The sequence below is a fragment of the Daucus carota genome, chromosome 9 (assembly GCF_001625215.2).
Source record: "Daucus carota subsp. sativus chromosome 9, DH1 v3.0, whole genome shotgun sequence".
Taxonomy (NCBI): Eukaryota; Viridiplantae; Streptophyta; class Magnoliopsida; order Apiales; family Apiaceae; genus Daucus; species Daucus carota.
In genome coordinates this window covers 37,207,864-37,223,296 of record NC_030389.2, presented here as the reverse complement: position 1 = coordinate 37,223,296, position 15,433 = coordinate 37,207,864, and the positions used below count along the sequence as shown (strand labels likewise).

Genomic DNA, 15,433 nt, shown 5'->3' with positions numbered 1-15,433 from the left:
TATCTTGGCTAACCTGTAACATAATAAAAGAGAAAAGTTGATATATCTAAATAGGTGTATGTGCATAATTTCGCTTTAGGAGGGAAAGACCAAAACCAAAGAACCTCAAGGTGACTATCCTTTAAACTGCTGTCACTGCTGGTAACATCTAGTTTGCTTAATTTTCTTTCTCCAAGCAGAAAAAAGCGCTTGAAATTCTACTCGATTGGAGGTCGCCCAATATTCTACTATTATTTCTGGCTCGGATAGGATATCTTATTGTCATCTGTTTTATTCGCAATAACAGCTTCAACTTCTGACCATCTATCACAGAAGAATCTATAAACAACCATTCTGCATCAATATGTAGATCACAAGTCTCTTCTAAGGTGTAACAGAAAAGAGAAATGTAAGGAGATGGATTTAATATGTTGCATTAGTATCTTTTGAAGTAAAGCTCGAAATCTGTCTCTTACATTTAACTTTATATTAATATCAGGCTGTATACGAGCACCATCCACGTCCAACGCAATTGATTGTGGAGAATGAGTTGCCTCAAAAACTTCAAAATTTGATTGAGGAAAGACGAGATGGGCAGAGTTCCGGTGGCCAAGTTTTGGTAAAGCAGATGGCTACGTCACTGCTTAAAGCACTCCATATCAATACAGTATTGTGAACTCCTCCCGTATTATCTTCAGTGAGTACATAAAATATATATGTATAATAAGTATAGTTGGCCATAGTTCTTGTTATCTGTATTTTGTGAGTTTTGTAATTTGAGGTGCAGGTCTTCTTGTTTGTTTGCATCTTGTTGTTTGAAATTATATCTTAGTTCAACCTGGAAGAGGGCATAAAATTGAAATGACTTGGTCTCTCCCAGAAGATCTTCATGTGTGGAAGGCGGTCAAAATTTGACTGTTCAAGTGTCCTCCACCCCTAACTTTTTGCAATTAGTTTTTTCCTCCCAGCTTGATTTAGCTTTGTAAACTTTTGATAGTCCTAATTGTATTGAATTTGGAAGACTGTCATTTGCACTGTGTTTTAATCATATAAGCTGTTTGTTTTGCAACGAGTGCTGTGCTTGTGCACTTAAGACTACTGTGAATTTTGTGGCATCAATATAGACTCACTATATTCATCTTTTTATCGTGAAAAAGATATTAAATAAATCAAGTGTATCAGCTCAATCGTTTTTTATTTAAATATTAATCTTAATTTATAGTCAAAGACAGTAAAATGCGCGTAAAGAGGCAGTATATTGGGGGAAAGAATAGGAATTCAAGAAATGCGTATTTACTGGGTACAAAACTCTTGATTGATGTTGCGTATTTAGTGGGTAAAAAACTCTTGATTGGTGTTGTGCATGAAAACTGAAGGAGATTGTTAATGATTGCACTCGTTTTTATTTTTGAAGAGATGGAGATAATCGAATAAATAATAGTTATATGGCATCTATAAGAATGATTGAATTGAACAAACATAAAATAGATTAACATTCCTGTCTTAATACCAAGATGAGACAAATAAGCATTGTTGAAATTGATGATGGTATATTTATAGATACTTTCTCTATGTTTATATTTTTTCTAAAAAATCCGTTTTAGCTATTAACCACAAATGTATTCCCGGAAAACTTTTATTGATAAATCCAAACCAACTCTCACAAAATAAGGAGTATAAAATCACACTCTCTCACCAGGAAAAGAAATCAAACTAATCGAATTTTTCGATGATATAGGTCTAAGAAAACTTTGCCCAAAGAGGAAAATTTATTAAGAAAATCAATAAAACAAGCAAGATCAAGTAATTAAACGGAATGATTTGGGACTTTCCACCGAAAAACCAGTGAAAGCTCCGTCGGAATGAGAAAAGAGGGAGGTGGCTAGAAAGAAAAAAGGCTAGAGCTGAGGGGTGTCTCGTTTTTTTAAAATTTGATAATGATTTCACTAGTTTATTACTTTACTACAACATTTTGACAATTTTTTTGTTATATACATAGATCTGTGACTTGCAAATGATACGGCTCATTTTTAAGCAAATGACTGTTTTTCTTGTCATTTACTGCAAGTGAGTGTTGTGGGCATCTTCGAGGGAGATAGTAATAACTGTTAGCTAAAAGTGTAAATATAGATGATTATTAGGTAAAAATTTACAGAACTTATAAGTTTTTTTTTGCAGCAGTATTAGGTATAAATTAAAATTTTGTTATTTTCAAATTCTAACAATTATATTTTCAAATTATAATTACTTATTGCGAATAAATTTCAAAAATAACTTTCTTATAAATTTAGTCAAATACACATTTTATATAAACATATATTTTATTCTAATTAATTAAAATAATATTATTATCTAAAAATCTATTTTTTTTTTTACTATTTTCAAATTTTAATTGCTAAATTCATATAGTAGTTATGTATTGTAAATACAATTCATAAATAAATTATTTTCTGAATTTAAGCAAATGAAGTTTTCATACAAGAAATAATATATGTTATTTAATTCATTAAAATTTTATTTCATAATGCAAATGAAATAATTTTTTAAAAGTAATCTCATTCCCAAATTTTATTATAAATGTTTCAAAAATAAGATAATTTTTAAATTAAAAACACTATTTGATAAATCTAAAAATCAGGTTTCAACAAGTGTATAAACATGATAATTTAGCAAAAATACCTCATTTTAATATATTAATTTCAAATATACCGTTAGTCTACTTTTGTTGCATATATACTGTTTTGTTAAAAAAACTAATCAAACAATTACAAAAATACCATAACTATTTTCACAATTGAGGAGAGAGGGTTTATCACATGTCTTTGTTCTCTCTCTTCCTCTCTTAGCAACCGGAAAACATCTTTGCTGCTTCCTAATCGCCACCTCTTGCTGCAACACAACCTTATTAGGTCTCAATCATAAACTGCTGTCGTTGATCGTCACAAACATAGTGAAAACGTCACTGTTATTGCCCCAACACTAATGGCCCCAACTGCAGCTGCAGCAACCCACCTCCATGCCACAATTGAAATGAGTGGCCTCACTTTTCTCTGGCCATCAACGTTGTCGCCGCACATCCCCTACCTTCACTTCTCATACCACCATCAAGCCACCATCAACTATAATTGTTCTAATCCCCTGCACTCCGATCACCCCCGACCAAAAACTTTGCTTCCAATTTTCTCTTGCCAAATCGACGACGAGAATGGCAAAGCCATTTCATGTTGTAATTGGGGAATCCGACTTATGACTTATCCTCTTGTAAGCAAAAGACTTTTGTTTTTAGTTGATTTTATGGTTGCTTTTAGTTGATTATATAATTACTTTTGTGATATTAGTATTGGCCCGCAGGGGTAGTCATTTTCACGATTTGCAACCATTTATAATTTATTATCCAATTAAATGTGATTTTCAACGGATTTTTTTAAAGTTGTATTTGCGGTTGCATATATGCAACCTCTGTATTTTTGCAAATATTTTATGAAAAATAGTATTTTGCAATTTGTTTTAAAAAGTGACAGTATTTTCACAAAAATTCTTTTAGACTTTGGCATTTCTGAAAAAAGTCCTACTTTAATACTCCAATGGAATATAGTTTTATGATTTACTTTTAAGATTTTTTGGATATTTAGGGAAAAAATATTAAACAAGTTATAAAATTATACTTTTAAACATCATTAAAGTGTTTGCCGCGTCCCTATGTATACAAGGGGATGGGGGAGCACTAATTCATAATAAAATAGTTTGATTTTGTAATAATTGGAAGTTAGACTTAATTGTCAAGATATTTGGAAATTAATCGGAATAATTAAACAAATTATTCGAAAAAAATAATCAAATATAATAAAATAATTGATAATATTTGGTATAGAATAATATAAAATGATTAATCAGAATTTTATAACTGAAAGGTAATGCATGTTTTAATAATCAATATATTAATTGCTAGCTTTTACCGTACTTGAACATATTTTCTTGATATTTACATAAATAATATATTATCAAAAACAATTTAAAACATATATGCATATGAAGTAATATATATATATATATATATATATATATATATATATATATATATATATATATATATATATATATATATGGCATTGCTCAAAACAGAACACCCCTAAAAGAATAACAAAGAAGAACACTTTGGAATCGAACATAGAATGTCATCTAAAACTTCAATTAAATTCTAACTTTAAACTACTTAACCATTTATTATGAATAATAATAGTATCTAGCATGTTTAACAACAATTATTGATTAAAAATAACATGATTCTGTGTGATATTAATCATGTAAAGAATATATATATGATTCCATTCTGGATTCTGTTCTGGATTCTATAATATTTTCATATTAATAATTTGGATAGATTTGGATGTTAATCTGGATTCTATAATATTTTCATATTAATAATTTGGATAGATTTGGATGTTAGATTTCATATATTAAGTTTAGTTAATGCTTAACTATGTAATTATAATCATAACAAATCATTTTTTATAAAAGAAAAAGTGTTATGATAGTGTTCTATGTTGTTTTTTTTAAAGTGTTCTGTGTGGAGTGCAACCCATATATATATAGGGTCAGGTTCTAGACAGAACCGCTTAAACTTAGAACTTTAGAACCAAATTAATAGTCATTAAATGAAAATAATTTTAATGTATGAAATTAAACATATGAATTGTTTTAATATGGTACATATTTAAATATACATGCCTTCAATTAATGCACATTCTTAATTTATATTTGATCATTTTACAATAAAAATACATTTAATATTTAATTCATATATATTAGTAAAATACGAAGAGTTCGAATGTGTATGTTTTGATATCTTATTATTATTTATATGTACTGCTGCAGAATTTCGTATTTTGTAATATTATATGAGCTAGATATGTACTGCATCAGAATATCGTGTTGTGTAATATTATATGAGCTAGATATGTACTTGTAATATATTTTAGTTAGATATGTACTACAACATAATCTTGTTTTTTTTAATATTACATGTACTGCAGCAGAATTTTGTGTTTTGTAATCTATTTTAGTTAGATATGTACTGCAACAACATCTCATTTTTGTAATATTACATGTACTGCAACAGAATCTCGTGTTTTACAATATTATATTATTAAAATTGATTGAGAATCACAAATTGTAGATTTGATTTGCATTTATAACAAAGTGCATATATATTTACTGATTATTATAATAAGTAGGCAGCATTTAATGATTATTATGATTTGTAATAACGATTTACATATAAGATAAGGTATATTAAATAGCATTAAGTTGTAATTTATATAATATAGCTAGGCAGATCATGACCATTGAATTCATATTGATCTAATGGATGTGTGTGGTCCTAAGTTCTAATTTTAATATTGGTTCCAATTTGAACCTCACCCTATATATATATATATATATATATATATATATATATATATATATATATATATATATATATATATATATATATATACAGGGGCGGAACTAGGGGGGGGCAGAGGGGGGCTTGAGCCCCGGCTAGACCAAAAAAATTTAATAATTTTTTTTTTTTTAGTCATAGATATATTATAAAATAAAGAAGAGAAAATTTTTGAGCCCCGGATAATTTTTTGAGCCCCAGAGATACCTTATAACACATAATTCAGGGCACTTAGAATGTGTCCAGGAGATACCTTATAACACATCCTAAGTCATAATTTAGGGTATTTGATGAAAAATGTTGATCCAACAATGTCCTAGTGATGCCTTATATCATTAGGACAACCTCTTCCGACCTTATTTATAAGGCACCTCTCTCTCCTTGCTCTATACTATATTTTCTAATAAATTTTTATGCACACTCTCTTTTTCTCTCTACTTTGGACTTACTCGTAGTCTAAAGACAGATTAACAAATACTCCCTTCATCCCAATTTAGATGAGATTTTTACTCATTTCACGTATATTAAAGAGTATCAAAAGATTGTTCTTTTTTCTATTTCTGCCCATATTTATTGCGTTGACTTTCTATAACATTAGCTAGATAGTATATTAGAAATGATAAATAATAAAGGGTAAGAATGGAAGATTGTTGATAAATGTGCATGGAAAAAGAAAAGACCTAACTATTTCGGAATAAAAAATTTTCTCAAAAGGATCATCTAATTTGGGATGGAGGGAGTACATACAAAAAGATACACTCATAAGTCATACGCACTCACTTGACGATCCCCTAACTCAAAATCTCACTACTATATATTCATTCAGCCGCGAACCCACGACAACTTACTCAGCTGCGCTTTCGAATTTGAGCCCCCCCTGGAATTTAGTCCTGGTTCCGCCACTGTATATATATATATATATATATATATATATATATATAGGGTTGCACTCCACACAGAATACTTTAAAAAAAGAACAACACAGAACACTATCATAACACTTTTTCTTTCATAAAAAATGATTTGTTATGATTATAATTACATAGTTAAGCACTAACTAAACTTAATATATGAAATCTAACATCCAAATCTATCCAAATTATTAATATGAAATATTATAGAATCCAGAACAGAGTCCAAAACAGAATCCAGAATAGAATCATGTATATATTCTTTACATGATTAATATCACATAGAATCATGTTATTTTTAATCCATAATTGTTGTTAAACATGCTAGATACTATTATTATTCATAATAAATGGTTAATTAGCTTAAAGTTAGAATTTAATTCAAGTTTTAGATGAGATTCTATGTTCGATTCCAAAGTGTTCTTCTTTGTTTTTCTTTTAAGGGTGTTCTGTTTTGAGCAATGCCATATATATATATATATATATATATATATATATATATATATATATATATATATATATAAAGACATATAAACGTTCTAATTTGGTAAATTTTGAATTCCGACGAATTATCCAAATTTAAGCTTTCTAATTATACAACAATTTTGTGAAGAAAAATTTACAACATTTTATTTGGCTAGGCCTGAAGACTCTTCTGGAAAGGGTATTTTAGTATGTGAGCTCCGCACATTTTCACTTCTATTCCAAAAGCCCGATCATCCTCGAAAGAAATCATAATGTTGTCTCCGCTCTTTAAGACGTCTTCTTCCCTTAAACAATATATAGTCGATACCACGTCATCAACATCAATATAACCAAGAGTAATCGGGGCCGTTGTCGTTGTTTTCTCAGTTTTATTTGTAATAACAACTTTAAAATTGTTTTGGTAGGAGCTTTTAAAAATAACCCACAAGGCGACACCCACGAAGTTATCTCCCGAGGTTGGTGGAACATGAAAAGATAGTGTGCACCCTCCCCTGTTTTTATAGTCAAACCACTCTGCAATTTCCCTGTTTTGTAGAATTGCTCCAAATTTGCTTAGCTGTAAGATAGAAAGAGAAATGGAAATGGATTTAATATATATGTACAAGGAGTATAAGTGGAAGAGAAAGACCAACAACACCACTAACCTGAAGGTGATTCTCCTCTAAACTGACTTTTAAATTGCTGCCGTTGCGCAAAACATTCAGTCGTTTTAAATCGCTCAACATTGACACATCTGGGAAGTCTTGTAGGCTTGTACAATCTTCAACTGTAAGGAATTCAACATGAGGTGGAAGTTTGTGGAGAGATTGAAGGCTGCAGCATCTCATTATGTCCATAAACTCCAAATGTTTGAGGTAGGACAAATCAGGTAGTTGTTCTAGTGAAGCGTGATTATCTACCTGCAACCTTCTTAAATTGAGTGGTAGTTCGGGAAAGGAGGACCCGTGGCTTGTACAGTTAGTCAAATAAAGAAATTCAAGGTTGAAAAGTTGAAAGAAACTAAAGGGTTTGGTTGGGAAGGGACTCCCGCACTCATCACGGAGAATTAATGATCTCAGAGAAGAAAAACTTAGAATGAACGGCAACCAAACTCTTATATTGCAACTCAGACTCAGGTACTTCAACTTCATATTATTCACAGCCTCAATCAACTCCATTTTTATTATGTCCTCATCCGAGTTAAGATATAAATATTTAAGTGATTTAAGATTGCGGATGCTATTTGGAACACATGTAAGCTTCTCGCATTTGCTGAAATCCAACACTTTTATCCTAGGCAGTGATCCAATAGAATCCGGTAATTCTTCAATTGCTGAATAAGACGCAGACAGCTTTTCTAGACACTGCATCTTCCCCAACTGCTCAGGCAATCTCTTCAGCTGCGAACATCCAGTCAGATTCAGAGAGTACAAATTAAGCAGGTTTGAAAACGAGTCTGGCAGTTGTTCGATTGCACTGTCAGCTGCATCAAACTTCTCCAAGCCTTCCATGTTCCCAAATTGCTCAGGTAACTTTCTAAGCTTCTCGCAATAGCTCAAATCCAAATGGACTAAATTCTTCAAGTGAGCCATTGAATCTGGCAGTTGCTCAACTGCTGTATAACTTGCATCAAGCCTCTGTAAGCCTTTCAATTCGCCCAACTGCACCGGCAATAGTTTCAGATGGCTGCATTTGCTCATATTCAAACAACTCAGAGTAGTCAATTGTGTAATGGGTTTGGGAAGTCGTTTTAGCTTGACACAATCATTCAAATTCAAATGGTAAAGAGCAGTCAAGTGTCCAATGGAGTGGGGCAATTCCTTCAAGTATTTGCATCCTTCCAAGTTCAAGTGGCGCAAGGATGGCAACTGTCCATCAGAATAAGGGCTAGTTTTTCAGCTTTTTCAGTTTCTTTTCAGAACTTAGTACAAGCCCCAACCTCCAAAAGTATAAAATTATAATACATATTATGACTCCATATTTGTATAACTACATACTTACTATTGTAGTAATTATAATCCGACAGAAATCACAAATAATTGATAATTGTTATTATCCTGTATAATAGTAATAGTAATAGCAATAGATATATTATCTAACTTATCCTCTTTTTATGACTAATATTGTTAACTTGAATGAAGCCGGAGACACACGATGTTCTACAAAATAGTCAAACAAGAGAATAAAAATGGTCATTTAATCAGATTTTGGATAACTAACTCTCTGTCTCTGCATATCATATTCTTACTTGACAAATTATTTTTTATGAAAAAAAAAGTGTTATGATAGTTTTATGTGTTGTTCTTTTCTTAATTAAGAATATGCAACTCAATTTTAATGCATTATAGATAATGGCAGATTGAAAAATATGCAACTCAATTTTAATGTAAGTTTGAAAAATATATTTACTATAATATATATCGCCGCTGAAGAATTATCATAATTTTGCTAATATCCATAACATACTGTCTGTGGATTGGCATTATGATTACTTGGCTATGAGCACTTAAGTTATTAATATTTTTGCTATTGTCAGGCAGAGCCAGTGGGGAAGGAAGTTCCTCTGACAAAGCCAGTGGGGAAGGGTAAGGGGATTGATATGGCAGAGCCTATGGCGAGCGAAGAAGGGGAATTTGATGTGAATGCCTATTTATACCCTTTATCCTAGTATAGGCAACTGAAGAATGAGGTAGTTTCCTGGGATTTGACAATCTTAAATATTTAACTTATATTTTGGTGAATGGCAGTGATGAAAATATCATTTATATTTTGGTAAATGGCAGTAGGGGTGAGCAAAACCGAACCGGAACCGAAAAACCGAACCGAACCGTGTAAATTCGGTCCGGTTCGGTCCTAAATTTTTGAAAATTCGGTCCATTCGGTCCGGACCGAATAGACCGAAATAAAGTTCGGTCCGGTCCGGTCCGTAAAAAAATATTTCGGTCCGGACCGAATAGACCGAAATATATATAATTTTAAATAATATTTATATTATATATATCTTATATGTTATAATTATAATATCTAATTTGTAAATTTAATTATATCTATCTTTAATGAATTGGGGGTGATTAATTAATATGAAAATTTTAAAATAAAGATGGATTTTAGTTTTATTTATAATATAATTTTTTATTTTTAATATAATTTCGGTTCTTTCGGTCCGGACCGGACCGAACCGAATTATTTCGGTTCGGTCCGGTTCGGTCCATTATAAAACTTCGGTCCGGTTCGGTCCAAAAAAATTTAAAACTTCGGTTCTCGGTCTATTCGGTTCGGTCCGGTTTTGGACCGGACCGACCGAATGCTAACCCCTAAATGGCAGTGATGAAAATATCACTTATATTTTGTTGTCTACTTGTACTTCGGATAATGGATTGATATGCATGCCAGTGTGCCTCTTAACTCTTGTATGTTAAATTTGGTTTAAGAATATTGGATGTTGGTAATATAGTTTGTTGGTAAATTTGTGTTTGTTGGTAAATTTGCGTTTGTTGGATTTTTTGGTGAATATTTGGATTTTTTATTTCTTGGGTTTGTACAGGTAGGCAGAGGTCTATATGACCAGATTTTTTTTAATAATTAAATAATAAATTCGACCGGAAAAAATAAATGGTAAAAATAGTTTCGATCTAATTGCGTAATAAATTCGACCGGAAAAAATGAATGGTTAAATATTTTCGACCAGCTGCACCTACAGGTACTATTATTTTCGACCGATAGATTTGGTCGAAGTTAGCACAAATGGCGGGAATTTGAAATTGCGGTCGAATTTATATTTTCGACCAAATTTTTAAAATTTTGAGCGGGAAATGAAAAACTTCAAAAATTTTCAAGGAAGAGCACGAAATTTTGGGCGGTCGAAAACGATCGAAAATAATTATTTTCGACCGGAAAGGTAATTTCGACCAGCTTATATTCGACCGCTTTCCGGCGGTCGAAAATAGATAATTTCGAACAAAAACGGTCGAAAATACCTATTTTCGACCAGAATTTGGCGGTCGAAAAAAGCCGCATTTCTTGTAGTATAAAGTGTTAGAGTGCAACTATATATATATATATATATATATATATATATATATATATATATATATATATATATATATATATATATATATATATGCTAACATTCAAGAGAGGGACTCCTTATATGGAGTTACATAGTGCGCCACTATAAATCATCAATTTTATTATAAATTCTGTTATAAAATACATATAAAACGTGATTCTAATATAGAATACTATAAAATATATCTATTTTAAGTAATTTAAAACTTAAAATTTGATGAAAAAAAGTATATTTTCGAAACTGATTCTACAACAGAATAATTCTGGATGATTATTATTCTGTTATAGAATCAATATTGCATAATTTTAGATGATCTTTGGAATAAAAAAATTGTATATCTTCGTTTTCGGTTTAATAACCAAAATTTGCAATTATATTTCATAAAAAATATAATAGAATATATATTATGTGTATATTTATAATGGTGTGCTACGTAACTCCATATAAGAGGGTATGCTATGGAGTGCTACCCTATATATATATATATATATATATATATATATATATATATATATATATATATATATATATATATATATATATATATATATATATCTTATATTTTCTCATGTATTATTTTCTTTTACAGGTCTATAATTCCTACAGATTTTGCTTCGTTGAGTCTTTGAAGAGGTTGGTTCGGATATTTTCATACTTTGCTCAATGTTAGAAAATTTAGATTATTCATTAATATACATTTTTAAGTTTTCTATGCATGAACTATAATATGATATATGTGTGATGCCGAATATGATCCATGAAACGTAACGTTATGTGAAGGTGTAAAACGATGTTGCTTGGTTAATCCATTCATTAAGTACCGGCATATAAAGCTAGTATATATAACACATGAGCGGGAGAGAGAAATAGTTAAGATATTTAATTTCATACCTTAGCAATCTTCCATAATGTTTCAAGTCTGCTAAATGGCATGTCCAAGAAAACAAGCTTTTGCATGTGAACACTATAAGGTAAATGCGTCCAAGAACAACCATGCCAACTTATGCACCTCAACTCATGAAATGAAGCTTTGAAATTTCCTTTGATTTCATAGACATCAACTAATTTTAGTAATCTCAGGTTTGGCAACCTTTCAAATAGCTCGGCATTGCAGTATTTGTTGATAGACATTGTACAATCTATTACCAGGGCTTCAATTTTATCCATGTCCTAAATGTTCAATTACAAGCAAACAGTAGCAAAAGTAAGAAGTTGCATGTACGCAAAATCACATTTTGCATAAGGTTAAAAACATATAAATTAAATATTAGTTAAGAGTAATTTTTCCGAATATAAATTTAATAATTCAGTCAAATAATTATATTTTAAGAAAAAGCATGCATGTTATCTCATAGAGAAGAATAAGATATTTAGCATTTTGTTTACCTGATTTGGCAAAGCATGTGATGCTTCTTCCAAGTACAAGCGCCGACACCCGCCATGTTTGGATTCTTCATGAATAATGTTCCTCCCCATATTTTGTATAAGATTATGCATTCGAAGCCTATTATCAGAATCAATGATTAGTAGACATCTCTCAACTAGAATTGGTATCCCACACTCCGGAAAAAATTCACATGATCTGAATACATCATTAGCCTCATCTATCTTCTTTCCCAGGAAGAAGAACACAATATCAAGGAAAATAGTCTTTTGTGTGTCATCTTCTAACTCATCGTAACTCAGTTGAAGGATGCCTTGGATATTTTCCATTGGAATTTTTTGAACTTTTTCCAATTTAACTTTCCAGAATGACACATCGGTCCTACCGCACAAAGATGAACCCAACACCTTTAGAGCTAGTGGAAGGCCTCCCGCATAAGTAACAAAGCTTTTAGACAGAGCTAAGTATTTTCTGGGAGGCTTTGATCTTTTAAAGGCATGATAGCTAAAGAGCTCTAGTGAATCGATTTCATCCAGAGGCTTCACCACATATGTATCTACTTTTGACATTTCCACTTTCAGTTGATTTGGCAAGTTTAAATCCCTTGCTGTAATTATCATTCTGCTACCATCTGACAACAGATTGCAAATCCTTACTACCAATTCCGAATAATTTGACTGGTCCAAATCATCAAAAACAATGAGAGCTTTGTTAGAACTTAGAATCTCTCTCAACTTTCGTAGTGCACTTTCACAATCACGGACCTTCAAATCCTTCACTCTGAGAAGCTCTTTCAAGAGTTGGTGAAGTAAAGGAAGTGGAGGACCAGCTCCTTGTGAATTCTGTTTTATATTTTCCATGAAACAACTTATATCAAATTTTTGAGCGTACTTGTTGTAGAAGGCCTTGGCTATCGTCGTTTTCCCAATTCCACCCATTCCACATATTCCAAGGGCCCGAACATCATATGATTCCACGCTTAGTTGTCGATATATCTCTTCGACAGCACGATCTATCCCAAATAGAAATCTTTCAAGGTGGACGACCTCTGTCGATGCTTGTGACAATACGATCTCAACAATTTTTTGAATTGTATCTGCTTCACTCCTGTTAATTATAGTACAATATACACAGTTGTCATCCTTTTCTTATATGAATAATATATAATGTGTTGCGTTGCAAGTCCTTTAGTCAGTAAGCATGTCATGTGTTTACAGAAAGTATAACTGAACATAATAGTAAAACAGATGGTATTATTAGATAAAGAACTCATCGTAGAGGTGCTTACTCTTCTGTCGTGAGTTTCAAATGGTAACCTGATAGACCTGCAACTTCAGTCAGCGCGGATTTCCACTTTTGAATCCTATCGACAGAGTGACGCTTCTCATGCGTTTTAAGAGCTACGCCAAAACTCCCCGTGTGGCTTCGTAGATCTGATGGATTAACATAGTAAAATACGGGAATAACCTGATTCTTTGTTCTCTTGCAACTCAGGATCTCTACAAGCTCATCAAGGCACCACGACGAATCAGCATAGTTCTTTGAGATAACAACTACAAACATCTTAGATTTTCTGATTGCTTTACGCAGTCCTGTTGAAATTTCTTGACCCTTTTCAAGTGCAGGATCGTCTTTGAAGGTTACGATCCCTGCCTGATCCAAAGCAAGGTAAAGATGTCCAATGAAATTTTTGCGAGTGTCTTGGCCACGAAAACTCAAAAAGACATCCCATAGAGGGGATGAAGTGACAGCAGCTAATTCATTCTTGTCTTCCAGCACTGCGACTTGCTGGTGTGGCTGAGCAGAAGGCCTCAACATCACCGAAATAGCGTAGAACAAGGCAAGTCCCAAGGTTAGAGATGTAAGCAAAGTCACAGGTGAGAGTTCTGCGTATGCTGTGATTGATTCTTTCAACGTTTGCCATAACACAAAAGCCATTGATCCAGAATGAAGTAGAAGAAAACTAAACCGAGGACACTGTTTATGTTTGCAGGTGATAAAAATGCACTGGCTTTGTAATGCTTTTTTCACTTCCCTATCTCTAAATGTGTGGTCACTGTTTATGTCTTCTTTTTCCACTACTACAGCCTTTTTGGGCACTCTTGAGTCAAGTCTTGAGTCTTGAGCCCTTTCCTTACTTTTAATTTTCTTTATAATTTGAATATATTTAAAAGTTTATAAAACCTCAATTCATATTTTTTGAAATTTATCGTCTAAGTTTGATATTCTTTACATATTCTTTTTATTTTTGTCAAAGTGTGTATGTCATTCTGATTCTTAATCAGAAAATTCAGCTGGCCCTCCACAAAATATTAATGTCGTGTCGTCATGAATTCTCTTAACTAAAATTAAATTATGCTGTGAAAAATATTTCAAAACTAAATTATTATGAAAATAGTTAAATAAATTCTAAGAGTTTGTTATAACTTAATAAAAAAAATTCGTGACATGAAAAGCTGAAAACTTCACTCAAAACTCCGGTCTCGCCTGGAAACTTCAATGCTTGACAGGTTCACTGAAATTGTATAAATTCATACTACTACTTTTTGACAATAATGGAGCTCGAAACTTCAATCATATACTTGGCAACTTCACTGAAATTGCCCAGTTCATACTACTTGTCCATATTATGAGAAGAGGGTAACCTCTTTGTCCAGAGTTTGCTATTTAACTCTGATGTCATTGTGCTTATGTCATTCCCAGTTATGGCGTGCTTCACATTTTGTATATGACATTCCAGATGCATGTTTGTCAGTAGCTTCTGTTTTTCATCTTTCCCCTGTTACTGATTTGGTGCATAATTTAAGAATTCATATATTGCAGGGAAATAAATCATCCGGCAATTGATGGAATGGGCAGGTAATTAAACTTCATCGGTCAACCCCAAGGAACGATTCCTGTCGTATAGCTGCAAAGAATGGGATACTACTCAGGTGTAAAAACACTCTTTATAGCTTGAATGAGGCGACTCGGCTAGCTTCAGTATCTGGTGGAGGTGGTTTTCAGGTTGATGGCGTGATTTTAAGGCCGCCGTCTGGTCCGCTGGTGTTGGGCCTGATTATTTAAAGGTTAAGCATGCAGTAGTTGACAATCCGATTTCCTCTGGAACTCATGACTTCACACAAGTGCTTCAGTTTCTCTTTAAAGGTTATTAGATTGCAATTGGGACTTTTTTGTTGTTA

General features: G+C 32.1%; 2 protein-coding genes and 1 long non-coding RNA gene across 5 annotated transcripts in view; 1 reads left to right on the top strand and 2 right to left on the bottom strand.

Annotated features, from left to right (window-relative positions):
• The window catches only part of LOC108201553 (disease resistance protein RPV1-like), a 60,062-nt gene that overhangs the window by 5,773 nt on the left and 38,856 nt on the right, over positions 1–15,433 (bottom strand). The gene's annotated exons all lie outside the window — the stretch shown is intronic.
• LOC108201799 (uncharacterized) lies at positions 74–1,123 on the top strand. Its single transcript, XR_001802927.2, has 2 exons — positions 74–388; positions 479–1,123. It is a non-coding gene; the product is annotated as an uncharacterized LOC108201799 (long non-coding RNA).
• LOC108201789 (disease resistance protein RUN1) lies at positions 6,892–14,330 on the bottom strand. Of its 3 annotated transcripts, none has more exons than XM_064085044.1 (5): positions 13,540–14,328; positions 12,254–13,358; positions 11,759–12,037; positions 7,464–8,459; positions 6,892–7,375 (listed from the first exon to the last, which is right to left on the bottom strand). In XM_064085044.1, the coding sequence occupies exons 1-5, from the start codon at positions 14,187–14,189 to the stop codon at positions 6,971–6,973; spliced, it is 3,435 nt and encodes a 1,144-aa protein (XP_063941114.1). In that variant the 5' UTR covers positions 14,190–14,328; the 3' UTR covers positions 6,892–6,970. The 3 variants fall into 3 exon arrangements, with proteins under 3 accessions (XP_063941114.1, XP_063941113.1, XP_063941115.1); XM_064085043.1 differs by having other exon boundaries at positions 7,464–8,666; positions 13,540–14,327; XM_064085045.1 differs by lacking the exon at positions 11,759–12,037 and having other exon boundaries at positions 7,464–8,666; positions 13,540–14,330.